General features: G+C 45.8%; 1 protein-coding gene across 1 annotated transcript in view; it reads left to right on the top strand.

Moving 5' to 3' along the window:
- The window catches only part of LOC144792300 (zona pellucida sperm-binding protein 3-like), a 177,874-nt gene that overhangs the window by 119,846 nt on the left and 31,095 nt on the right, over window positions 1-26,933 (top strand). Inside the window, exon 6 of the mRNA XM_078667247.1 lies at window positions 17,987-18,087. Coding sequence (XP_078523373.1) covers window positions 17,987-18,087 — 101 coding nt within the window. The remainder of the gene's footprint in view (window positions 1-17,986; window positions 18,088-26,933) is intronic.

Raw genomic sequence — 26,933 nt, 5'->3', positions numbered from 1 at the left:
ACTTTAGGTGGTTTCTTCTGTTGTACACATTGTGTTATACAACTTAGCCTGAGAAAAATAGGCATCTGTCAATAAAGGGCATACACTCTTGCAGCATGCTACACACTGTTCATCTTATTCCAAAGTGTTTCAATATTCAGTCTGTTTCATCCCTTCAATCCATAACCTGGAAGTACTGATCTTGCATAGTTTTCTTCATCATCATTAGGATTTTATTGTGAGGACGCATCTTTACAAGAATAGTCCTCTCTACCAACCACTTTTCAGTAGAGTACTCATTAGCCATCTTATAAAAGATCTAGTGCCTTTGTAAACGAGTCTATATCTCACACTACCCAAAAGAAGGACTACATAGACACTAGACTTAATACTGCTCACTATCAAACTTTCAAGCTGACTTGCAACACTGCTTGCAAATTAAAATGTTACAAGTGATTTGTGCAGTCACAACATGTGGGGCAATACGGTTTTCTTTGTTGACAAATCTTTTTCCTTCTGTATATAGAGTTTTAAGAAATTTAAATTTTGTTGATCACTAGAGAAAACCGTTGGCTTAAAAAGGACTATTTACGAGTCCACCCAGGATGCAACTAGTGCAATTCTTATGTGCAGGACATGATTCATGTATTGTGGTTTTGTCCAGGCCTACTCAAGTGACACAAAAATAAAAATGAGTCCAATAATTTTAAAATACTCTATTAAAACATACGGGGAAGCACTATTGATATATTAAATCCCACCACAGTAAATATCTGTTATTTAAATTAAAACATTTTTACTGGAAAAAGAGGAAAAACTTATATTCTCAGACACGATTATATTATTGTATAGTGGAATCGAAAGGGTATTGGTTGACATGACCATGTGATCAAGGGCAGCAAGGTTGTTTTGTTGATCATTCTGATGTTTTATGAAATGCGACATGTTTTTAAAAGGTGTATTGTTTCTGTGGAATTACTATGAAATAAATAAATGTGAGTAATTGATAACATAACTTTGTGTATAGTGTCCATGAAGCATTGACATATGGTAAGGGTTTAGGGGAAAAGACACAGGAGTCCCTGAGGAGCCAGAATCCAGCCCGATGAAGGGTATTTCATTCATACAGTAATGACTACTGAACTGCTCATAGTGCCCAATTCTACTTTCCTACATCACTGTACTTGGACACATCATTCATGACACATTTTTCTACAGCACTGAAAAAAACATAGGATAGAACTGCACTCAACAAATCATTTTCAAATGAGTTAGCCAGTTGCCTTTCAAGTTACTTTTCATTATCTGAGGAGTGAATGTTTGCACTCTTTAGTGGACCTTTTTTTCTCCATTGCGGCAGGTCACTCGGATTAAGCAGGCCAATATTCCAGTGTCACCCAAAGCATAAGGTTAAAATCATCTCCATAACCGAGGACGAGGATCTATACAAGCACTGCCCCTTCAATTATTTCAATTTTCCATCAGGAAAAATGTCCTCGGTCATTATTTCTTTTGAGACAAAATTGTTCTAAAAGTCTTAAAGTTTTTTTTAAATTGATCCAGAATACCACATCTCAATCAGTTTGAGGTTTAGACAGTATTTACTGCTATGCCTTCTCCTATGCATCTCTTCCATCTTCTATGCAACTAATACAAAAAAATGGTGCCTGCGTCCATAACCGGATATAGTCGACCACTATCCATTACAATCACTACACAATATACTATTCTATTCTATCTTGCCCAGCCATTTTCCAATATGATTCTCTAAACAATACGAAGTGCAACCAAAACACGAATGCAACAGGCCACCTTCACTCTGGTCAACAGATACTCTCTAACAATAAAGGAAAACTATGTTGAAAAAGTGCAACCAGGCCATTCAATCAATGCATTTTTAAAGCGAGTGTCTACCCAAATAGGGTTTACAAGCGCCGCAGAAAAGAAAGGAACACCACGAGTCTTAAAAGAGCCATGTCTTCAGCTGTCTCCGAAACTCAAGAGAAGCACATGTTTACATTTCCAGAAGGAGGGAATTCGATAGAGGGACTAAGAAATGAAAAAAATCGGTCACCCTGCCTTGTAAGTTTGTAACAATGTTTGGCAACTAAAAACTGGTTCCCAGAGTGGAGATTACGCTTGGGGAGGAGAAGTGCACCATCGCCCTAAAATAGGAGGGACCCCCTCCTTAAAGGGCTTCATTCAAAAAGCATAATAATTTTAAATGAATGAGTTTCTCCACAGGCAACCGGTGGAGGAAGCGGAGGTGGGAGGCGACCAAGGCATGCCTAGGAACATGGCAAAGCAAACGGGCTGCTGCGTTTCGTACCACCTGAAGTCTTCCCAACTATTTTTTTTGATGCACACAAGTATAAAATGTTGCATTAGTGTATCCTGGAAACAATTACAGCTTGAACAGTGATTTGAGCTTCTAAAGGAACAAGCCAGAGGATTTTCTTATGGCACTTAAGCAACAGAAAACAGTAAGCAGCGATTTTGGATCTTTAAAAGTGCATTGAGAGCATCACATCCAACTAAATGCCCAAGTTCTTAACCAACTTACATGACACTGGCAAAGGGCCAAGATCAGTGGGACACCATTGAGGGCCCCAGAGCATGCAGGTAGATGTACTAGAAAACAAATTGGAACATGCTGATGGGGCTAGAACATTCTGCGATCCTTCAGAGTGCATTGTCCAACACGTTCTTGTCCAACACGTTCTTGCCCGACCCCACGTTTGTTGATCCAAGCTGGCGACATTTTCATGGGCAGCTGTGATGTTTCTATGTGCTTTCCTCGATTGAAAAACATGTTGCAGAACAGTGATCTAGATATATTATTTTAAATCGGCGTTTTTTAACAAAAACTCACTAGGAGGTATTCTTTTGCTCCCTGTTCTTGGCATATGTATTTATCAGCAAGATCTTACCTGCTTTCTAGCACCTTCTTTGGACAGACGATTTGCTCTTCTGTTTTTAGTTCACCATTCTTCACTCCCTATGCATAGTTTGCCACAAAACATATTTGGTCTGGCTGGACAGTGCAGCTGTCTGTAAAAGCTGTGCATTCTAATTGTTAGCTCTGGTTTTACAGTACAGCTAGTTGCAGAGCCTCTTAATTCTAATATGCAGAGAGTAGACTTTAGGGCAGCCCCCTCTCGCCTCCCCTCCCCCCACGTAATCAGTAATCATTACTTTGAGGCCAGGTCAATGACATCTTGGATCATCCCAGAGGACTTGGCTGATATATCAAGCAGCTATTCTCTGTCGTTGCATGTCGCAGGCACAAATACTGTTTTACACATTGAATCCATACCTATTGGCTTTGGCAAAGCAGGTCTTTGTTATACATTGCCACTTGAGCAATAATAGCCATTTTGTGGTAGGTGTTTGAAAGGCAGTATTTTTGCTGTTTATTGATGAGACAATAGATGTACTTGAAAATGCCGGTTTAGTGCATCTGAAGCAGGGGGTCTCCGATGAAAATCATCGGCGTTACTAATATTAGAGTTTTATTAGTGACCACATCAGACAAGATAACAAAGTGATGATATACACGATTAGCTGTCATCATCACCCCAGTGCATCAGGCAGGGTTGCTACCACTGATAGAAAAATGATTTGTCAATGTGTAATACATTTACATGGGTACAAAGTTAATATTTGTAGTAAATCTCTCCATCGCTGCATGATGTATCACTCACATATAAGATTTAAATATAATTTGAAATTTAACCATTTTTCTCCAAACATCAGTTTATGAGTTCTGAATAGGCACAGCTTTTCGTCTCAAATACACACATTTCAATGTTGGTATACATATATTTCTCTTCCAGGGGATCCTCATCAATAGTCATAAGCTTTTGAATATTCCCGCCCATGCGCGGGACCCCGGAAACACAATAATATATGCGCCCCACATAAATATAAATATATATATATCCCAACACTTTCGGCTCCGTTGAGCCAAAAAGGACAAGCACACAGGTATCCGGTTGCAAAATGGTTTATTTTACAGACCCCTCACCCCCGACAGAAGTGTTTCGCTGGTAGCTTCGTCAGTGTCAGTTTGTGCTAGGAAAGTGTCACCATTTTAACCCACATTTTGGCCCAAAGGTATCAACAACATAAAAAACGGTGTGCAATCCTGCAAACACCCATTTCTGTAGTGGCCATCTTTGAGTGTCTTATCCGCCAATTCATTTTGTGGGTAAAAAGATACAAATTTATAAAGTGTTCATGTGCATTTTAAAAAAACATCGTAACCACAAACATTCAATTATTAAAATCTATGCAAGCTTTGACACAGATATTTCATAGTGACTAAAATGGCCATAATTCATTTGCTTGACACCTTGTGTATTTCTTAATACATTTCAACACTTATAGTTCACAAGTGCCTCGCATATTCGGCATATATATATTTCATTATGTCACTATTTATTCTTTATCAGTTTTGTTGCCCTGTATGGGCCGAATTTTTTTTCATTAAAAAGATAGCAAACTTGTCATGATTAGAGGAAAGCTGGAGTTTAGATTGCATCATGTTCTAATTTCATTTCGTTACTATGGTCGGATGAATAAACCCATCGTCCGGCTACTTCCATGTGCGATCTACAAGTGTACCCACATCTCCTCATCGTTATTTAGCCCCCAAGGTGTCATAGTTTTGAGATCAATGATGTATCTTGATTCCAAGATACGTAATGCCTTGACTCTGTCTCCTCCCCGTTCATTTCGATCTACTTGATCTATACAATAGTAGCTGAGCAAATCCCTTTTGCTTTGGTGTGATTCCGCAAAATGGCGTGCCACAGGATAAGACCTGTCATTATTTGTGATGGCACGTAACTGCTCAAGAATACGCAATTTAGTGGGGTTGATGGTACTCCCTATGTATCTCATCTTACAGGGACATTCGAGACAATAAATTGTATATTCAGAATTACAATTTAACAATTTTTTGATCATTCTAGGGGGACTATCTTCGCCAGTTCTTCCAGGATAGCTAAGGACCTTTTTGCTGTTTTTACACGCCTTACATCGTAAGCATGGAAAGAAACCCCTAGCTTTGGATAGTTTAATGGGTTGGGTTTTCGAGGAAAAGAGGCTGTGGACCAGGTGATCTCTCAAGGACTGACAACGCCGGTAAGTAATTGGCGGTCGGTTGGGAAGGTGTTTCTTTAGCACACTGTCAGTAGATTAAATGTGCCAGTTCTTCTTTAAAATATGGACTACCTCCCCTGCTTTTGTGTTGAAATTAGTTATCATCCTGGTAGGTTCCTCCCTTTTTAAGACTGGTTTTACCACCAAAAGATCACATCTGTTTACTGTTGTTGCCTTTTCTTCTGCCTGCTTGAGTGTGTTCTTAGAGTATCCCCTGTTTAAGAATCTTTTCCTGGCTTCTCCTTTAGCCTGTTGGTAATCCTCCTCCGCCGAGCAATTACGCATCATGTGTAGGAGTTAACCATATGGGACATTATGTATCAGGCACCGTGGATGATGACTTGCCGCACGGAGTATTGCATTCCCTGCAGTTGGCTTCCTATAGAGTCTTGTTTGAACCATATTGTTCTCTATGAAAACCTCCAAGTCCAGGTAACAAACAGAGGTGGCACTGATTGTGCTGGTGAACCTAAGATTCTAGTCGTTCTTGTTTAGTGCGGCACATACTCCTCGGCCGAGGTTCGGTCGCCGCGCCAAACAACAAAGAGGTCGTCTATATACCTATTTCACAGAAGTATTTTGTCGGTCCAATGGTCATTGGCCTCTCCCCATGCCTCGTGCCTCTCCCACCAGCCAACGAACAAGTTCGCGTAGCTGGGGGAGAAGCACGAGCCCATGTGCCCCTTGTTTGCTTATACAGTTGCCCTGCAAAAAGAAAGATATTATTATACAGGCAACATTTCATCATGTTCAATAACATTTGGTTGTGTTGATGGTATCTTTCTGGTTTCCTGTCCAGGAACCATTTAGTTGCCGCCAAGCCGTTCTCATGTGCTATGCAAGTATAGAGATTGACAACATCTAAAGTAATGAGAAGCAAATTTGGTTCCCATATGATGTTGTTCATTAATCGGAGAAAGTCCGGAGTGTCCCTAACATAGGAGGGCAAATCCTTCACAATTGGTGCCAAATAAGTCTATTAATCGTGATGTATTTTCCAATAAGCTTCCGATAGATGAAACAATCTGTCGCCCTGGTGGTCTTTTGGTCTTATATATATATATATATATATATATATATATATATATATTCATATTCATATTCGGCAGGGGGACGTCTTCTCAGGTATTTGACAAAAAACGAAGCGAGACCCAACTCAAACCCAACAAGATTCGTGCTCTACACCATGCCGCCATTACGCGTTTCAGCCTGAAGAGGCCTTGATCACATAACAACGATCAAAGGGCGGAGTGCTTTTTTATACTTAAAGTGCAACGTGCCATGCTCACTGACATAGAAGATATACTATGCTTATATTATCACATAGAAAGAACTTTGCCTCAACAATATTACATTGATCACAGTATACGAAATGAGACTGAGCCCTAAGGGTTGTGTAAATATTCACATACCTCACAGCAATTGAGAATAAATATAAAACATATAAATAGATCAATAAATAAATATGTTAGGAATTTAAATATTCAATTCATTGCTGTAAAACCCTTTAAAACATGTATTACTGCATGAATGCATTGTTAGGGTAAAACCGTGTGTTAAAACATGTTTAATAGCCAATAAATAATTGGTATCCACAGAATAATTTATAATACACAATAACAGGTTTAATCTCCTATTGGCATAGACCCCCTTGTTCTCTTAAATAAACCAAAGGAACAATAGGTAATAAAGCCCAAGTGGGCGTTTGGTCAATCCACATGTTCATGTACAAAATGTGAATGTGCAAATTCGATAGTAAACATGGCAAGAAATTGATGCATCCCAAACTGATAACTAGAAAGTGACTGAGTGCTAAATTAAATACATAATAACAATTATTCAGTAATGGCAGATAATAGTTGAAGCAGCTAAAAAGTGTAAATATGTACATCCAGTATACAGGCCAGTACTTAATGTGACTCATAGGTATGTATAACAGTCCTCACTTGCGTTGAGACCGTTCGGAGTCTTAGTATCTAAAAGAATTATGTGCCTGGTCTCCAATGTGCGTAATATAGACTCACGGTCCCCATCTCTTCTCTGTGGGGGACAGTGTCTATAACATAGTATCTGAGTTCAGCAGGGTTTTTGTTATGACTTTCCTCAAAATGTCTAGCGACTGGGTACGCAGTGTCTCCGTTTGTGATGACCCTGAGGTGTTGGAGTATACGTTTGTACACCTGTGGTCGGGAAATTCCCACTTACCGTAGGCCACAGGGACATTGCAAAACGTACACTGCGTACTCCGTCCTGCATGTCAACTTGTATTTGATAGTAACTGCCCTGCTACTGAATGTATATGGATGAAGCATTGGGCCAACTTAATGACCGGGACTGCTATAAAAGGATAAATCTGAATGATGCTCAACAGGCCAAAAATGAAATCTATTCAAAATTGATGGTATGGAGGAGTATGGGTCTGATTACAATGGATGAATTTAAGTATATGAAGAAAGAATTTCCGGTTACACCAGCCATATACTTTATTCCCAAGATCCATAAAAACTGTACCAAACCTCCAGGACGCCCCATCATTTTTGCATGCAACAGCATATTAGAAAATGTCAGTAAATATGTAGATTATTTTTTACAAGACTGTGTAAGAATGTTGCCGCCTTTTGTTCTTGACACAGGGGATCTACTTAGAAAATTGTCAGATTTTACATGGCAACCTAGTTATTTACTGATTTCTCTCGATGTCACCTCCTTATATACTAGTATATATCACAAGGATGGTTTAAAAGCTGTGCAGCATTATTTGAGCACACGTCCCATTTGCCTGAATGACCAGACAAAAATGATTCTATCTATGATCAATCTTTGTCTCGAGAATAAAAACTTTTTGTTTGCTAATCAACTGTTCCAGCAAGTCAGGGGTGTGGCTATGGGGGACTGTTTTTCTCCCAGTTATGCCTGTTTGCATATGGGCTACTGGGAGGAACAGGTCCTCATACCCAACTTCTCTAATATCATGACTACAAAAGTGAAAAAATGGTTACGCTACATTGATTACCTTTTTGACAGTGTGTAAATGTAAATGTGCTGGATTTGTAAAGCGCACGGCTGCCCGTGAGCGTCCCGGCGCTTGCTTAGGGAACCCGTCCTGGTATTCCCCTGTGAGAAACCCCGGCAGGGTGTCCACAAGGTGAAAGCCAGGCATCCCGCCGCGAGGGTCCGTAGTGGAGATTAAGCAAGCTATTGCCCAGAGTCGCAGAGTGTGACCCCGTGAGTTGAGTAGGCACCAGAGCGAGAATTGTCGAGTCAGTGGAATTTTGAGCCCGAGACCCGCCGAGGCGGGGAATCGAACCCTGGTCCACGGTCGATCTCAGCTTCCGGGTCTGCCGCCTCTAACTACTGAGCCACAGTGAATCAGACAACGATCTTAGGCAACATTCTTACACAGTCTTGTAAAAAATAATCATTCAGATTTATCCTTTTATAGCAGTCCCGGTCATTAAATTAACCCAATGCTTCATCCATATACATTTTTTTTGGCCATAGGACCACATTGCCCCCTTTATTGGACTGCCGAATGATGATATTCTCGTTATTTTTAAATTTTTTGATCAAACTATGATACTCGAAATCCCGATAGTGATGCCTCTTATTGATCTTGGTATGTTTCAGGTATAGTGTCCTAAGTTCTGATGCCACTTTGTCATGAAACATGTCTAAATTATCCTTGAGCATAAGAGGACAAAACTTCGACTTGGGCTTGAAAGTGGTAGGGACAGTCTAGTTTCCCAAACCCCGGCCGGGGATTTGGCAGTGTTGCAACAGGTTCCTCCTGCATGTCTAACAGTTCATGTAACAACGTAGAACTACCATCTGATACCGATGAAGCTACTGACGCCCCGGTAGGTGCTGGTTGTTTCACAGTGGAGGAACTAGCGGGGGACTTCTGTGTGGCTTTCAAGTTATCGTATTTTTTGGCGAATGTGAATATTTGACCGTGTTCATAGTCCAAGCGGTCTCGCTGAAATTTGAAAGCCTTGCATCTCTTAATGATTTCTTCCTCCCGCTTCAGACGTACAATCATTTCTTCGTGGTATTTAACACTCAGGGGGGTGCTAGGAATCTTTTCAATTTCATCTTTGAGCTGATCTATCTCCGCCAGTAGTACAATCCGATCACTCTCCGCATACTTAATTAATATCTCAAGCAACCTTCGAGATGATTCTAGGTTACATTGGGCCCATTCCAACAGCATGCGGGGGTCAGGATTTTCGTACGATGGGGCTAACATAATTCTTAAACCCCGAGGTATCCTGCCCACCTCCAGATAACCTGTGAGAGAACAATGCTCCCACCATTTGGCTTGTTCCGATTTACTTGTTTTCTCCAGAGCTTTAAATAATTCTTTCAGATTACCATTACTTTCCTGTGAAGTGCCTGAGGTTACGGTCTGTACATATTCCCCGGCCGGGGAATCGGCAAACATGCCTTTTGCCGCTTTAACGCGACCCTTTAACGTGTCCGCGGACATGGTGTTACAGTGAGCAAAGTAATGACAGTCGGTTCCATTTTCCGATCAGTATCTCGAAACGGAAACCATGCACACTCCACACGGGACTTACTGAGGAGGTCCGATTGAAGGCAGGTACTGGCGGTGTGACTCCCGTCCTTGGCCAGCGAACGCCGACCTCCGACCTGGAACGACTCCGTGGAACTTCCCGCCTCTCAGCCAGCACTTCCGCTCTCCCGGGGCATTCACGGCTTCTCCTGCTCGGAGCAAAAAAGGGGATTCCAAAACCGGGATCACTGCTTCTTGTCGTGTAGCCCAAACTCGTGGAGGGGTTCTCGCCAGATTCGAGGAAGCAATCTTGAAGATAATCTCGGTAGAGGGACGTCTTCTCAGGTATTTGACAAAAGACGAAGGGAGACTCAAAACTGGTGCAGTTATGTTTTATTCGTGCTCAACACCATGCCCCCATTACGCGTTTCAGCCTGAAGAGGCCTTGATCACATGACAACGATCAAAGGGCGGAGTGCTTTTTTATACTTAAAGTGCAATGTGCCATGCTCATTGACATAGAAGATATACTATGCTTATATTAGCACATAGAAAGAACTTTGCCTCAACAATATTAAATTGATCACAGTATACGAAATGAGACAAAGCCCTAAGAGTTTTGTAAATATTCACATACCTCACAGCAATTGGGAATAAATATAACCCATAAATAAATGTTAAGAATTTAAATATTCAATTCATTGCTGTAAAACCCTTAAAAACATGTATTACTGCATGAATGCATTGTTAGGGTAAAACCGTGTGTAAAAACATGTTTAATAGCCAACAAATAATTGGTATCCACAGAATAATTTATAATACACAATAACAGGTTTCATCTCCTATTGGCATAGACCCCCTTGTTCTCTTAAATAAACCAAAGGAACAATAGGTAATATATGTGCCCCATATATATATATATATATATATAAGCAACTGCAGCCTTGTACATATCCGAGCTGAATTATGCTGTAAGGACTTCCCATGATAAAAACATGCATTATAAAAGGGGAAAAAACACCAATCAAACATGTTTTGAACTGTTTTAATGCACAGCAAACAATAGAAAATCCTATACAGGACTGAAAGCATATACAGCTCCCAGGCGGCATTGCAAATCTCAGTCTAAAAAGACTAAAGAGCTAACTCATAGCCACATAGAAATAAACTGACACCGTGCCTTTAAGGCACTCATGACCCCCAGCTTCCCATCATGCCTCAGGGGTGACAGTTGGGTCAGTTGTTCTTCCCGGCTCCTTCTGGAAGGATCCTGGCAACACAGCTCCACTTCTTTCTGATTCTTGTCAGAAATTCTTTTCACTTTTCACAACCTTTAAACCTTACTTCGATGTTTTTCATCTTTTGCAGTAAGGTGCTGTCTTTTTTGACAGTTTGTGGCATTTTAAACACCTTAAAATGCCTTCTCTTTTTGACTCCTGCCCTTCTTGTGGTAAAAAGAAGGCCAAGACAGACTCACATGAGGTCTGTATTCTTTGTCTCCCTGAGGATCATGATCCAAAAACCTGTCCTCACTGCCAAACCCTGTCTAGGAGAACTCTGAAGGACAGGGAAAGGATATGCCAGTATGGCCTGGCAGATAAATCATCTAGAGGACAGTCGCTGGTAAGAAAGGGCTCCAAGAGGTCGAGATCTCCATCTAGAAGCAAGACCTCACGTCCTTCAACTTTAGCGTTTGGCTCGGCGCTGAAAAAAGATCTAGCGGTGGGTCATTCATCCAAGAAAAGACCTTCGACAGAGAGCTCGCCGTCGACGTCGAAAGAAGAGTCCTTCAGGTACGCCATCGACGTCGAAGATTCGTGATCCTCCGCCGTCGTCAACCCGGCGATGATCGCGTAGAGGAGCATCACCCCTCCGTCGTCGTCAACCCGACAATGATCGGCGTCGAGGGGCATCACCCCTCCGCCGTCGTCAACCCAGCGATGATCGGCGTTGAGGGATAGAGAGCCTCCGCCGTCGCCGACACGACGTTCGAGAGCAGGTTCACCTCCGTCATCGCGGATTCGACGATCGACGTCAAGGACCAAGACCCCTCCGCCGTCGTCAACTCGGCGATGATCGGCGTCGAGGATGAGATCTTTGTCGTCGCCTCGACGGCGTTTGGCGTCGAGGGCGCAAAAAACCCCTCCACCGTCGTCTCGCAGACCTTCGACGTTGAGATTGGACACTGCTCCGCCGTCGTCTCACTGATGTTTGGCGTCGAGAGAGAAATCCTCTGCCGTCTGCTTCTCACCGCCTTTCGACGTCGAGAACTCGACAGCCTTCGCCTACTTCTCACAGGGCGCCGTCGATAAGACGGTCGACATCGAGCAGATGAGAGATCCATACAGCATTGTCCCCGACGCCGAGAAGGCAGGCACGAGAGAGATCGACATCTAGAAGGCGTGCTGGTTTGACGTCGAGAGGCTTACCGACGTCAAGACCTGCCTCAGTAAGGTCTGGAGGATCGGTGGTCCTGGTGACGGAATCCGTCTCAGGCCATTCGTCGTCTCACTCTTCCAGGTGGGCTTCCTCGAGATCAGCCTCCCTGGAAGCTAGAAGCCATGTCCGCAAGTCCCCTTCCCCACAAAAGGAGGCTCCTTCCGCTGTTCGGTTGTCCCCAAGATGGCAACTGCCCTTACACCACTGGCAGGATTCTGAGGCGATGAGGAGAATGCAGGAGTATGCCAGCTCTGTTCACAGATCTCCTCTTCAAAGACTGGTGGAAGAAGTGGACAGACAGAGCTCTCCCAGATATAGAGCCAACACAGAGAGGCCTTCTGAGGGACGGCTCTATAGATCACGTTCCCCAAGACGGGAGGAACGCGCAGTCAGATCACGGGAAAGGAGGCACAGTACTCACCGCAGTAGAGGAACACCATCTACTTCCTCTACCCGCTCATCAAAGAGGGATTATTCCCCTACGCTCTCAGACAGCCCTATCTCTAGGGTCTCTCCAATAGATGACATTAATACCTACCATGAGGTTCTGCAGAGAGGGGCTCAGAAACTCAATATCGAGATGTCTGTTCCTCAAATCACAACGACAGTGATTTTCGAGACGCTTCATCAGAAGTCTTCATCTCGACCATTGCTCCCTTTGGTTCCAGGGATTCTAGACCCTGTCATGGACACTTTCATGTCTCCAGCAACCATCAAAGCGGTGCCAGCTTGCATCCAAAAGAAATACAAGCCGGCTACCTCGGACCCGGTCTTTGTTAAAACTGATCCACCTGCAGACTCTGTGATAGTAGCCGCAGCACGAAAGACAAATGCGGTCACTGCTACCTCTTCGGTTCCACTGGATAAGGAAAGCAGATCCCAGGACTCATGGGGTCGCAAGGTCTGCAGTTCAGCGGCTTCTTCCCTGAAGGTCTCCAGCGCGGCGGCGCTGTTAGGCCGTTATGACAGAGCTTTATGGGATTCCTTGGAGCGCTTTAAGACCAAGCTACCAAAGGAAAATCAAAAGGACTTTGACGAGATAGTGACTGAAGGATCTCTGGTGGCAAACCAGATGATTAGCACAGCGGCGGACGGCGCAGTGTTATCAGCACACTCTTACGCGCATGGAATATGCGCCAGGAGATCATCCTGGTTGAGATTGACAGGCCTCAAACCGGATGCGCAGCACAGAATCTTGAACCTCCCTTTTTCTGGTTCCTCTCTCTTCGGCACACATGCAGACAAATAGATGAGTAGAATGAAAACCGAGCTGGACACACTCAAGGCAGTCGGTTTGGAGAAAAAGGAGTTCAAACGTCGGTACAGACCCAACCAGCGCAAGGGGCCTCAACAGAGGGTTCAAACCCCTCAGTGGTCCCAGAATAAGAACCAGGGCAAGTCCCAGTATCCGGGGAGAAAGTCCAACAGAGGTAGAGGTGATCACCAGCAGCAATCCTCTACCACAGCGAGAGCAGGAGGGAAGTCCTGAACGATGGCTTCCTCTGGTGCCGTTGCCCACTCCAGTGAGAGGAAGTGCTTCACAACATCTGGCAGAGTGGTGCAGCATCACAAAAGATCGTTGGGTGCTGAATATACTGCGCAATGGATACGCACTATGTTTCCGTGCCCTCCCAAAGGACATACCTCCGAAAAAATCTCGACCACCAGCTAAAGCTGCTTTGGAAGGAGGTGAAGGCGCTTTTCAAAAACAAGCTATAGAAGAAGTTCCTCCCTCTCAAAGAGGAAGAGGGGTTTACTCCAGGTACTTTCTTGTCCCCAAAAAAGATCAGGAGCACAAGTTTCGTCCTATCCTAGCCCTTCGTCTCCTGAACAAGGTCATAGTCAAAGAGAAGTTTTGCATGTTGGCCCTTCACCAAATATGTCCACATCTAAAAGAAGGAGATTGGATGTGTTCAGTGGACCTCCAAGATGCGTACTTCCATATTCTGATTGCACAACGTCATCGCAAATACCTGCGGTTTGTGGTCGGCCACAAACACTACCAGTACAAAGTCCTGCTCTTCGGGCTCAAGTCAGCTCCACGAGTCTTCACCAAGTGCATGACAGTGGTGGCAGCCTTCCTGCACAGAGAAGGTTTCTTAGTCTATCCATACTTGGACGACTGGCTTCTGAAGGGGCCATCCCCGCTGCAAGTACACAATCTCGGCCTCCATGTCAACATGGAGAAGTCAGTGCAACAACCCACCCAGACCATCCATTACCTAGGCTCCGTTCTGGACACAAGCTTGGGAAGAGCGTTTCCTTCGGAGGAGAGACTTTCTTCAATGCAGCAGAAGTGCAGAATTCTTCTCCAAGCGCGCAATCCGACAGTCCGACAGGTGGCGTCCCAGCTGGGATCCATGGCTTCCGGCATTTTTCTCATCCCCAACGCCAGGCTGAGAATGCGTCCGTTACAACAAGCGTTGGAGGACCAGTGGGATCAATCGACAGGTCGCTGGGAAGATCGGATCACTCTCTCCCAGGCAGCGAGATCCTCCATCAAATGGTGGACTCAGCTTCGGAATCTGTTGGTGGGAGTTCCTTTTCACCAGACGATTCCGGTGCAATCGGTGGTGACCGACGCCTCTCTGCAAGGCTGGGGGGCACACATGGGGTGCCTCCAGATACAAGGACAGTGGTCAGTAAAGGAACAATCCTACCACATCAATATGCTGGAGCTACGAGCAGTCCACCTGGCTCTGAAAGCTTTTCTACCTGCAATCGAATCCAGCTTGGTCTTGGTCCTGACCGACAGCACGACCACCATGTTCTATCTCAACAAACAGGGTGGTACACGGTCACGCCCTCTCTCCCTGGAAGCCCAGGCGATCTGGCACTGGCTGCTTGCCCGGAACCTCTCGGTGGTGGCAGTGCACCTTCCAGGGGAGCAAAACATCAAGGCAGACGCACTCAGCAGGCACTTCGAAGATCAGCCAGACTGGGTGCTAAACGACCAGGTGGTGGCAGACATTTTTCATCGATGGGGTCGTCAACAGTAGACTTGTTCGCAGATGACAAAAACAAAAAATGCCACGCCTTCGCGTCCAGATTCCTCTGTCCAGGGACAAGGGGGAATGCGCTTTTGATGGATTGGTCAGGGACATTTGCCTACGCCTTTCCTCCCCTGCCTCTGATCCCGAAGGTGGTGTCCAAGCTCATCAGATCCAACATGTAGATGATTCTGATAGCTCCAGACTGGCCACGGCAGTGGTGGTACCCGGACCTTCTTCATCTTTCGGTACTTCCACACAGGAGACTACCTTGCAGGCCGGACCTGCTGACCAAGATGGGCGGGAGGATTCTTCATCCCAACCTTCCCTCGCTGAACTTGACAGCATGTCTCCTGAGGTCCTGCAATACGGACATTTGAAACTGCCTCCTGATTGCATGCTCATTTTAAAAGAGGCTAAGCGACCCTCCACAAGAGCGTCATATGCGTTTAAGTGGAAGAGGTTTTTTCTTTGGTTTAGAGAGCATCACCTCGATCCTACAAAGGAGCAGGAGGATGTCATTCTTCCTTACCTTCTTTATTTAGCAAGATCTGGGTTGAAGTATGCTTCTATCAGGGTCCATTTGTCAGCCATTACGGTGTATAGGAAGTCACCTACCCAACCCTCATTTTTCGAAATGCAGGTGGTCAAGGACTTATTACAGGGGTTGAAGAAGGTTTATCCCCCTGTGCGAAACCCTTCTCTTCCATGGGAGTTAAACCTGGTGTTATCTAAGTTGATGGGCCCGCCTTTTGAGCTCATCCACAGAGCCTCCTTGTAGCATCTGTCTTGGAAGGCCGCTTTTCTGGTAGCCATTACATCAGCGTGCAGAGTAAGCGAAATCCAAGCGCTGTGTACGAAAGAGCCTTACACTGTCTTCCACCACAACGGAGTAGTCTTGAGGGCGCATCCGTCTTTCCTCCCGAAGGTTGTGTCTGATTTTCACATTAATCAGTCCATCTCTCTTCCATCTTTTTCCCCAAACCCTACGACCCCGGCTGAGCAGTCGCTGCATTCCTTGAACCTCAAAAGAGTGCTTAAATTTTACTTAGAGAGTACCAGGGGCATAAGGAAAACGGACCAGTTATTTGTCAATTATGGTACTATGAGAACAGGCTTCCCAGCAGCTAAGAGATCCATTTCCAGATGGATCGTATCCTGCATTAACTTGCGAAAAGACCCTTACTGGTGTCGCCTAAAGCGCATTCCAATAGGGGGAAAGCGGCCACAGTGGCTTTCTTACATGATGTCCCCATGTCAGAGATTTGCAAGGCTGCAACCTGGAGACCAATTCATACCTTTACAATGCACTACTGCCTAGAATCCGATTCCAGGGCTGATACTCAAGTAGGCCAGGCCTCCTTGCGGAATATGTTTGGATAGACATCTATCTGACCAAGCTTAGTTCTTCTAAGCTTCTTGGTTTTATTACTGTTTTTCTCCTTTGCCGGCAGGGAGATGAGGTGAGGCTCGCCACTCTATTCTAATGCTTATGACTATTGATGAGGATCCCCTGGAAGAGAAGGATTAGTTACTTACCTGTAATCCTAGTTCTCTTCCAGGGGTATCCTCATCAAAGTCATAAGCAACCCTCCCGCCTCCCCGGGCAAAGGACTTTTTCTTTTTGGAAGTATTGTTCATTCTTTGTGCCATGGCTTTTTTTCAGTCTCTGCAAAGAACAACTTACCCAACTGTCACCCCTGAGGCATGATGGGAAGCTGGGGGTCATGAGTGCCTTAAAGGCACAGTGTCAGTTTATTTCTATGTTGCTATGAGTTAGCTTTTCAGTCTTTTTAGACTGTGATTTGCAATGCAGCCTGGGAGCTGTATATGCTTTCAGTCCTGTATAGGATTTTCTATTGTTTGCTGTGCATTAAAACAGTTCAAAACATGTTTTATTGGTGTTTTTTCCCTTTTGTAATGCATGTTTTTATCATGGTATGATGGGAAGTCCTTACTGCATGATTCAGCTCTGATATGTACAAGGCTGCAGTTGCTTATTTGTATATATATATATATATATGTGTATATATATAATTATATATATGCGGGGCACATATATTATTGTGTTTCTGGGGTCCCGCGCATGGGCGGGAATATTCTAATGCTTATGACTTTGATGAGGATACCCCTGGAAGAGAACTAGGATTACAGGTAAGTAACTAATCCTAATTCAACACGGCAAAAACTTCTAATTTAGTAGGCTGGAGTGAACTTAGGAGAGCGGTTTACTGGTAGCTGTAGTGCTAGCAGTAGCTCGCAAGCTACTCGGAGAAGCCTGAACTATAGGCAGGTTTTCAAGACCAGCTTATTGGATGAGTTGATGTTGGCTTTTGCCCTGTCTTCAGACCAGCGTTGTGATGTCCTTTTGAAGATTTTTGGTGTGATACAGTGCTTTTTCCCCCCATCATCTGCACCGTCCATTTTAATGAGCTCAGTTTCACTGGACCACAAAGCTCTGGGCATAATTATCATATAAGCAGCAGAGTGTATTATATTCCACAGCATCACCAAGCAAAGTCAGTAGAAAATTAACTGAATTTAAGTAAATTAAAATATTCTATAATAACATTTCTATACAGTGTTTGTTGTGATGAGTTTGTCATTGCTTCATTATTTGATTAGGTTTTGCCTAACTTGATAGTTCTCAATTTATCGACCTTGAAAGGATCAAAGGCGGTCATGTGGGACTCAAACTTATTACCTACTGGTTGCACACAGATTTCAGTAGTGAGTGCTGATATCAATGCACTATCTTACAAGCTAAATACTAGATTTGAACTAAAGTGCCATGTTTGAATAGTGTCACTTTGTGTGCAAGAATAGTGCCAGCAGGCTGGACCTTGTTCTTGGCATGGCCCGTGCCAGGTTTGTTTCCCAACTTGTTTCTCTCTTTCAGGCTGGGCTGGCACCTTCTGGAGGATCCTTCCTTGAACTCCCTCTGTGAGTGCTGCGAGGCGTCCTGTACTCAGCAGAGCCCTCCTTCAAGAGGAGATGCAGGTACTAGAAAGATTGGGAGGGGGTGGGATGGTGTGAATGCTGTAGACAGGATTTTTTGGCAGGGTAAAACTGAATCTTGTGATCTTGGCCACAGTGCAACAGTTGTTTTTTTATCCCAGCCAAGGGATTGTTGTATGACGATTTGTATAACACTAGCTATCATTTTCTTTGTCCCCTAACGCTAGGGGCGGAGTGTCTAGTGTGTGGTAAGTTTCTGCCACTGGTGACCACGTTAAGGAGGGCGTATCTGTGTCCTCACAGGATCTTCAGACATGGATTTTCAATGCAATAGGTCTCGCATTTAAGCAATTGCCATTGAAAACGGCAGTGCCTTTTATTTGGGTTTTTAAAAGGAACATATAGAAACTGCATTGTTGTTTTTAATACCAAGAGAGCAAACTCTTGCAAATGCGAGACCACTGTATGGTAGCCCCGGCCCTTTTTTTAGACACTGCTCGCATATTCAGGTTACTGTGAGAAACGTCTAAACGAAGGGGCGTGACCACCATTATAGTTAAAGCGCGTATGGTGCTTTCACCTTAATAAAAAATATATGTTTTAAAGTAATTTCAAAAGCTTTGTAGCGCGGCCGCTAAAGTTAAAGAGGCCTGCTCTGGTAATTAAATGGGTGCGGTGGATAAAGTGAATGCGGACCGCGCCATATATTAAATAATTAAATAAGCGTGCCAGCTATAAAGCGGACCCGCTGTAATTTGAATACAATATATTACAATTTAAAACAAAGCTGGCAGGTGCTCCAATGCTGTGGGTGGAATAGGGCACCAGCATTAAAGAAAATAATGCTCACCAACAGCGTACCGTATACCAGCTGAAGTAAAAGGGCCAGTCCTCGTGGAATGTTACAAGTGAAGACAAGGCAGTACTAAGGAGAGACTAACAAGCCTGTGTACAAATCAGAAGCCATAATTTACAAAGGGCAATGACCTAAGCCAATGACAAATATGGGCAGAGAGTGGGCAGGGCTTCAAGAGCATACTCCAACACAGCATGCAGAGAGAGCAGCGCATGTGCGCTGCCCTTAGACTCGATCTAAAATACTAAGTAAATGGTTCATCTAAGGCATGCATGTATAGCTCAAAGCTATTTTGTAAAAATGTTTTTGAATAGGACCGAGTTTTGAAGGAGTTTTGGTTGGTTCTTTTCCGTCCTGCTCACATATAATTTTATCAAAAATAAGCAATGCCCTGTGCTTGTAAAACGCTGCTTACTTAATTTGGTTAAATAATGTACACTTGCAAAAGGAACAAGAAAAACGTTTGTTTAAAAAAAAAAAACCAAAAAATAAATCAATGAGCACAAATGGTGAGTGAGCACAAATGGTGAGTGTATCTCTCTAGTAGCATTTGTATAGCATTTACTACACATAGGTGGGGCTTTGAAGAAAGCTACCCCATGTAGGATGTGTGATTGGTATTGGTATTTGTGAGGATAAGTTTAGTGTTTTCATGTGCGTTATGGCAACTGAGGTGGTTACTGAGTTAAAGAACACATTGCCTGGTGCTCGGATGTGTGAGGGTATATGAAAAACAGATGCACAAATGATGAGGACTAATCAGCAAAGCCATAGTGGACACAGGCTGCTGTTTCCCATACACCAAAAAGAGGGATAATCAAAGAAGATGCGTCAGCAGAGATGCTTTTAAATGAGTAAAAAAGATACCGAAAGGGAATTGGTGACTTGAGCACAATTGAATGAATGTATTTAATAATTGTTTAAGGGCAGGTATACTGCCTACTGCTGAAAAATACATCCCATGAGGAAGAAAGGAATTGGAAAGAAGAATAGAGGCTGGAAACCTGAGCAAAAACGATACAACCTTTAAAAGACCCAGATTCCATCCAGTGCTAGGTCGAAGGAAGCCAACATTTCAAGCGGTCTCAAGCTCCAAGACTGCAAAAAGTGGACGAGCTCTAGGTGGGTCATGGCTCAGAATCCAGCCAGATTTGCACCATGCACAAGCAAGGGTGACAGATAAAGAGCTTGGTAGGTAAGCTGCTGCCCTGACGGATATCTGCTACCTGCCTTCTATTACCCTGCTGGCCTCACTCCTTCATTTGAGTCCACTTTTGTCTTGGATGCCAAAAACCTTTATTATTATACTTTAAATAAGGAGGCATCCCCCTGACCTAGAATTTCGTCCAAGGACAAATTCAACTGTAATTTATAATCGTTAATGAGATTTCAGGGTAAAAAAAAGTGGCAGTGTGGTGAAAGCAGACTTACCTTGCTTCCATTATTTTGGGTTGGACGGCAGCATGGAACCAATTTGCTAGTTGTCACATTTTTCAACCTTAGGCAAGCTCTTCTCTTACCTGTGAATCTTGTGAAAAACACATTTAGGACTCTCCTATCAGACAGTGCGAGTTGCCTGGCTTAGAAAGATGTATTATGAACTTGTATTGATTGCTTACAATTGGTTGGCTTTATTGTCACTAGTTTCCATGCTTCTTATTCAATGGCTTACCTTTCTCTTCTTTTGTTTTTCTCCTACGATCCTTTTGGTTGGCTGGCTTGTATCCTTCCACTGCTTACATTTAGGGAACTACATCTTTCATTTTCATTTATCACTTCATAAGCGTGCATGTGTGTTCTAATGTATTTCCCTCTAGTGCTGCTCCCGCCCCTCAAATACCCTTCCCCACGCTGTTTTCTCCCCACCCCTTCCAGCTTGTCTGTAAAAGCAAAGTAACAGGGTTATTTTTGCTGGGGTATGCCTGGAGAGTAGAAATTAAGGATTCATTTTGCTTTATCACCTGCACTCTACATACTGCATGAAAGCACAAGTTTTGGCACACAGTCTTTTTTTATGGTGCTGGGAGAAGGTCCATTACCTCATCGTCCCTCCCTCGCTTCCCTTCCTTACGAAATTGAGGCATCCCTGCCTCACCAGACACCCGTACCCACGTGATTTGTCACGTGGGGACTATATATAGCCCCCAGCCCCCTCATACCTCCTGTTTTTTTCTGTCTCACCACTGTGAGACGCGCGTCCCACGCGCTGGCCGTTCTGCGGAGCTGCGGTCATTTTCTCTTTCTTGAGGGCTTCTCCCTCACTTGCTATCGCCTTCCTGGGTCTGGCGGCGCCGTCCTGGTGTATGCGAGCCTTCCCCACCGCGTTGATGTTTTTGCGGTGCACTTCTCGGCGGCTGGGCGGTCGGGTTCCGGGTGACGGAGTCACCGGCCCTGAGTGGCTGGGGCTGTGGTTCCGGTTCGGATGGCCGGAATGGAGGCGGCGGCTGGCGGATGTGCTGTAGCTTCTCGGCTGGCTGTTTCCGATGCTCCCATGCGGTAGGGGCCTCGTTTGAGGTCGTTTTTTATACATTTTAATGTTTTTGATGATATGTTTCATTGTCTGCGAGGCTTCTTTATTGGTTGCCTCGTGTATCCTTTGTTTCTATTGGTTTTCTCCCTGCTGGGGCTGTGTTGCACTTTATTTAAGGGCTTGCCTCGGCTTTCTGCCCTGTCAGTTTCACTATGGCTAAACGGACTTCGAAGCGCTTGAGGGTTTTGTCCTCCTCTGATGAGGATGATGAGGTGCCTGTCCCGGCTCGTAGGACCAGGTCCCTGGGTCCGGTGGATTCTTCTGCCCTCCTGTCTGCTTCTGAGGTGCAGTCCATGATTGAGGCTGCTGTGTCTCGTGCTTTGGAGGCGAGGGGTGCTAAGCCACGGCGCTGATCTTCTCGTGTTGCGGGGGGTCCGGTGGACTCTCCCTCTGAGGACTCGTCTTCTTCTTCGGACTCTGCCATGCCTTCTACATCTTCGGGGAAGTTTGTGCGTGGGGAGGAGGTGCCTGCTATTCTCCAGCACATCAGGGAGTACTTGGGGTTTTCTCCTTTGCTGCACCCATGGGGTCCGAGGACATTTTTCCCCAATATGTTAAGCCTCCTGAACTCACACTTCTATTATTGGTCACTAAGGCATTCAAGGACCGTAAGCATGCTCTGCCTTACAAGGGCGAGGCGTCTGCCTCTGGTTCTCGCCGTTTTTGGAATCCTGCTCCTTCCTCCTCTGCATCTTTTCAGTCTTCCCGCCAGTCCTCCAGGAACTTTTCTGCTCGTCAACGCCATTTCAGGCCCAGGAAATCTTCGGCCTTGCCTGGTCCCAAGCTTCCGGCGGATACCTTCAAGAGGAAGTCCTGACGTCGACTGTGTTTCGCCCTCAGGTCCTGTGGGCGGGAGGCTGATGTCTTTCCTGGACGCTTGGCAGCTGGATGTGAGGGATCGCTGGGCATTGACTATTGTCAGGAGAGGCTATCTTATCGACTTTGTCGCCGTTCCGCCCTGCTGGGGCACCATCCTTACTCCTATCCCCAAGTCTCCGTCCAAGCGGGAGGCTCTACTGGAAGGGGTTCGGGATCTTCTGTCATGGAAGGCGATCGTTCCGGTCCCGCTGGCGCAGCGAGGTCTGGGATGTTATTCCATTTTTGTTTCTGGTCCAGAAGGTGTCAGGGGGATTCCGGCCGGTTCTGGACCTGAAGAGGGTGAATGGTTGGGTTCGGACCGTTCACTTCAAGATGGTGACTTTGCTGTCCGTCATTCCGTTGGTGGGGGTCCGGGACTTCATGACGTCTATCGATTTGCAGGACGCCTACCTTCACGTTCCTGTGGCTCGGACTCATCAGCAGTTTCTTCGCTTTGCGGTTGGCGGCTTCCACTTCCGGTTTGCGGTTTTGCCTTTCGGGCTGATGTCCGCCCCTCGGGTCTTCACCGAGCTCTTGGCCCCCTTGGTGGCCCTGGTCCACTGTCAGGGGATATTTTGTCATCCTTATCTGGTCGACTGGCTGGTTCATGCTCCCTCTTTCCAGTTGACTGTCGATCACACAGACTTGGTGCTGGCCGTTTTGAGGGGGCGCGGCTTTCTTGTCAATCTGGGCAAGTCGTTCCTTGTTCCTTCCCAGGATCGTCTCTTCATTGGGGCCAGGTTTCGGACTGATTTGGGAGTGGTCACTCTGCCCGAGGCTCGGGTGGTCGAGATTCAGTCTCACATCCTGTCTCTGCTGTCAGGTCCGGTACAGGTGGTGGCACGTTGGCTGCAGGTTCAGGGGGATATGGCTGCCGCGGTGTTTCTGGTTCCTTGGGCCAGATTTCATTTACACACGCTGTTGGCTCATGTTCTGGCGCATTGGTCTCCCCATTGCCTTCCCCTCTCTTCTCCAATCCCGGTTTCCCCTCAGATCAGATCTTCTCTGGGTTGGTGGCTGGTTCGGGGTCTTTTGCTGAAGGGTGTCTCTCTCTCTCCTCCGACTCCGGTTGTGGTGACGACCGATGCCAGCCTCTCGGGTTGGGGGGCATGGCTGGGGGTTCATCAGTCCAGGGGCTTCTGGTCTCCCGCTCAGAGCGGGATGTCATCGAACTGGAGGGGGTTGGAGGCTGTCCGTTTGGCTCTGTTGGCCTTCTCCCAGTTTCTGCAGGGTTCCGTAGTCCTGGTCAGGACGGATGACGTCACGGCCATGGCTTACGTCAACAGGCAGGGGGGGACGAGGTCCTCTTCTCTGGCCCTAGTGGCGGGGCGGTTGTTTGTTTGGGCGGAATCTCATCTGTTGGCTCTCTCGGCGATCCATATTCGGGGGGTGTCCTATTCCCGGGCGGATGCCCTCAGCAGGGCCATTCCGTCGTCTGTGGATTTCTGCCTTCGTCGGGAGTTGTTTGTGGCTCTGACGTTGCGTTGGGGTGTTCCGGTGGTGGACCTCTTTGCGGATGTGGGAAATGCCTTGGTGTCCCGGTTTGTCTCCCGCTGTCGGGAGGGGTCGGCCTGGGCGGTGGATGCTCTCTCTTGCCTTGGCCCCGCGGGCTTCTGTATGCGTTTCCTCCTTTCCCCCTTCTTCTCCGCTTCCTGCTGAGGGTCCGGTCCTCGGGGGCTTCTGTGATTCTGGTGGCTCCGGCGTGGCCTCGTGCCTCCTGGTTTCCTCTCCTGGTGGAGTTGAGGTCGGAGGTGGAGTGGTTGCTGCCTCTGTCTCCTCCCCCTTTGGTCTTCCCGGCGTTTCAACAGGGTGTTCTGGGCCGGATGCGCTTGGCGGCTTGGAGGTTGAACGCCTAGGTCTTCTGCGACGAGGGGTTCCGGCTGGTTTGACCTCTACTCTGCAGGCGGCTAGACGCGCTTCGACCAACAAGTCTTACCTACGGCACTGGCGTTCTTTCAGTCGGTGGTGTCTTGTCAAGGGTTTGGACCCCTCTTCCTCTTCTTTGTTTGAGGTGATGCTGTTTCTTCGGGAGGGTGCTTCCTTGGGCTTGAAGGTGTCTTCCCTTCGTTTGCAGTGGGCTGCGATTCGGGCGTTTAGGAGCTCTTGGGGCAATCTCTCGGATTCTGAGGGGTTGGTCAGTCGCCTTTTTAAGGGTTTGATTAACGTTCTTCCTGCCCCTCGGCGGCATTTTCCAGCCTGGGATCTTTCTCTGGTCTTGGACGCCTTGATGTCGTCTCCCTTTGAGCCGTTGGTTTCTGTGGATCTGCGCCTGTTGTCCTTCAAGACTTTCTTTTTGGTGGCCATTTCATCTGCTCGCCGCCTGTGTGACCTGGGTGCTCTTTCTTCCAAACACCCTTTTTGTCGGGTTTTTGATGACAGGATCGTGTTGCGACCTATTCTTTCCTTTCGTCCTAAGGTGGACTCTCAATTCCACAGGGATCTGGAGTTGATTCTTCCTTCCTTTTTTGGTTCCCCGTCCTCGGAGTCTGAGGTGCGGCTTCTCTCTTTGGATGTTTGGAGGGCTCTCCTGGTCTATTTGGAGCGGGTCGCTCCTTTCCGTCTCTGATTCCCTTTTTGTTAATTTTGGTCCTGTGTATAGGGGTTTGCGTCCTTCTACTCCTTCCTTGAGTCGTTGGGTTCGTTCTCTGATTTCTTTGGCGTACAAAGAGGGGGGGCACCTTTCTCCTTTGGGGGTTCAGGGTTGTTCCACTCGCTCCATGGCTGCTTCCTGTGCGGAGGTCCAAGGGGCTTCCATTTCGGAGATCTGCCGGGCTGCCACCTGGGCTTCCCCGCTGACCTTTGCCTCTCATTTCAGGATTGGCCAGGAGGTTGACTGTGCGGATGTGTTTGGACACAGGGTTCTTTCCACTATGATTCCTGAATAGTGATTTTTCCCCTGGTCTTCTGTGTTTTTTAATAAACCTGTTTTTTGCATACCTTCTTTGGTTGTCCTGTTTGGCTTTGTACATCTCAATTTCGTAAGGAAGGGAAGCGAGGGAGGGACGATGAGGTAATGCTTCAATTACTTACCGGTAATTGCATTACTCTGAGTCCTACTCCCTCTCTTCCCTTACTTACATCCCTCCCTCCCTCCCTGATGGTCCAGGCCAACCTTTTGGTATGGTTTCGATCTGTGTGGTATTACAGGAGGTATGAGGGGGCTGGGGGCTATATATAGTCCCCACGTGACAAATCACGTGGGTACGGGTGTCTGGTGAGGCAGGGATGCCTCAATTTCGTAAGTAAGGGAAGCGAGGGAGTAGGACTCAGAGTAATGCAATTACCGGTAAGTAATTGAAGCATTTTCTGCATCCACTCCACAGCCTCTGAGGCAGAGGTTGTACTTTGTATGACACTGCTCCTGAAGGCCCATAAATCTGCTCCCTGTTATACTGCAGAATTCTATGGAAAGTATAATAGCCATTGGAACGTGTTTTCCCTGTACATTCTGACACTTCTTTATTCTTTTAAAATTCTTCGCACAGTTTCTTGTCTGGAAAGTAATACACAAATGAACAATGCAGTTTATAAGAATTGAAAACATTGCGTTCAAAGTACAACTTTGAGCTACCATAATGTGTTTTCTTTTCTCCTAGAATTTTGAAATGTTTTTTCAATAATACTTCACAGGCAAACATTGTCACATCCAACAGCTCCGCACTGATGTTACGTAGGCGAGACCTAGTGGGGTTGTCAATGCTTGTTAGATGCGTTTCCACAAGTTAACTTCCTTTCCAAGCTCCTTTGCCTGGCTCTTCCACTCCACCTCTCCCCTGTTTATGACCCATCCACCACAGTTAACTCTTTCACCTCTACCTAGCCACAGGCCTTCAAACTCAAACAATAGTAGCCAATAAAGCATCATTTTGTGTCATGCACACCTTCTAATTCAACTCCCTGAATGCTAGCTCCAGCCAGCAGTGTGTGTTGATTGGGATTGCTGTCGCTTACGTCTGTCATGGAGGAGCAGAGCCAATGTCTGTCTTGTTGATCCAAGAACTATCGTCTTGGCCCATACAGGCATATTTTAGGGAACAATTAAACCAGCCCTAATGATTTTAAGCCTGGTTGCTATGTCTTGGACTAACCTCACCGATTTCTGGGCACTTGGCCACATCCTGCTGACCCATAGCACTGTGAACATCTGACCCACAATCTGCTCTTATAAGCATTATAAGATGAAAGTATGCTTAGCACACCATCCAAGAAAAATCAAATTACCCCTACCACAATAAGACTGGTTACAATGTCTTGGACTAACCTTGCTGCATCCTAGGCAACTGGTTAAGCCCTGCTGACGCTGCCTATTGCAAAGAAAGCACCTGCAATTTGCCTTTATCGCCATTAGAAAAAGAAAGTACTCTGAGTATTTCAAACCAGGAAAAGTGGACTACCTCCAGCAAATTAAGGATGGTCACAATGTCTCAGCCTAACTTTGCTGAACCCTAGGCAACTGGTCCCATCTGCATTTACAAGCATCAGAACTTTAAAGTATGCCATTAAACTCCAACTGTGCCCTACACCTTTAAGGCTGGTCGCAGAGCTTCGGGCCAACCTGGCTGAATCCTATGCACTTGGTCCATCCTGCTGACTCCAAACATTTCAGCGAGATCTGTCTCAATCGGCATTTGATGTATGGTTCGG

The sequence above is a fragment of the Lissotriton helveticus genome, chromosome 11, assembly GCF_964261635.1.
Source record: "Lissotriton helveticus chromosome 11, aLisHel1.1, whole genome shotgun sequence".
NCBI classification, from domain to species: domain Eukaryota; kingdom Metazoa; phylum Chordata; class Amphibia; order Caudata; family Salamandridae; genus Lissotriton; species Lissotriton helveticus.
Note: the sequence above shows the minus strand (reverse complement) of the source record. Positions and strands in the feature narration are given on the sequence as shown.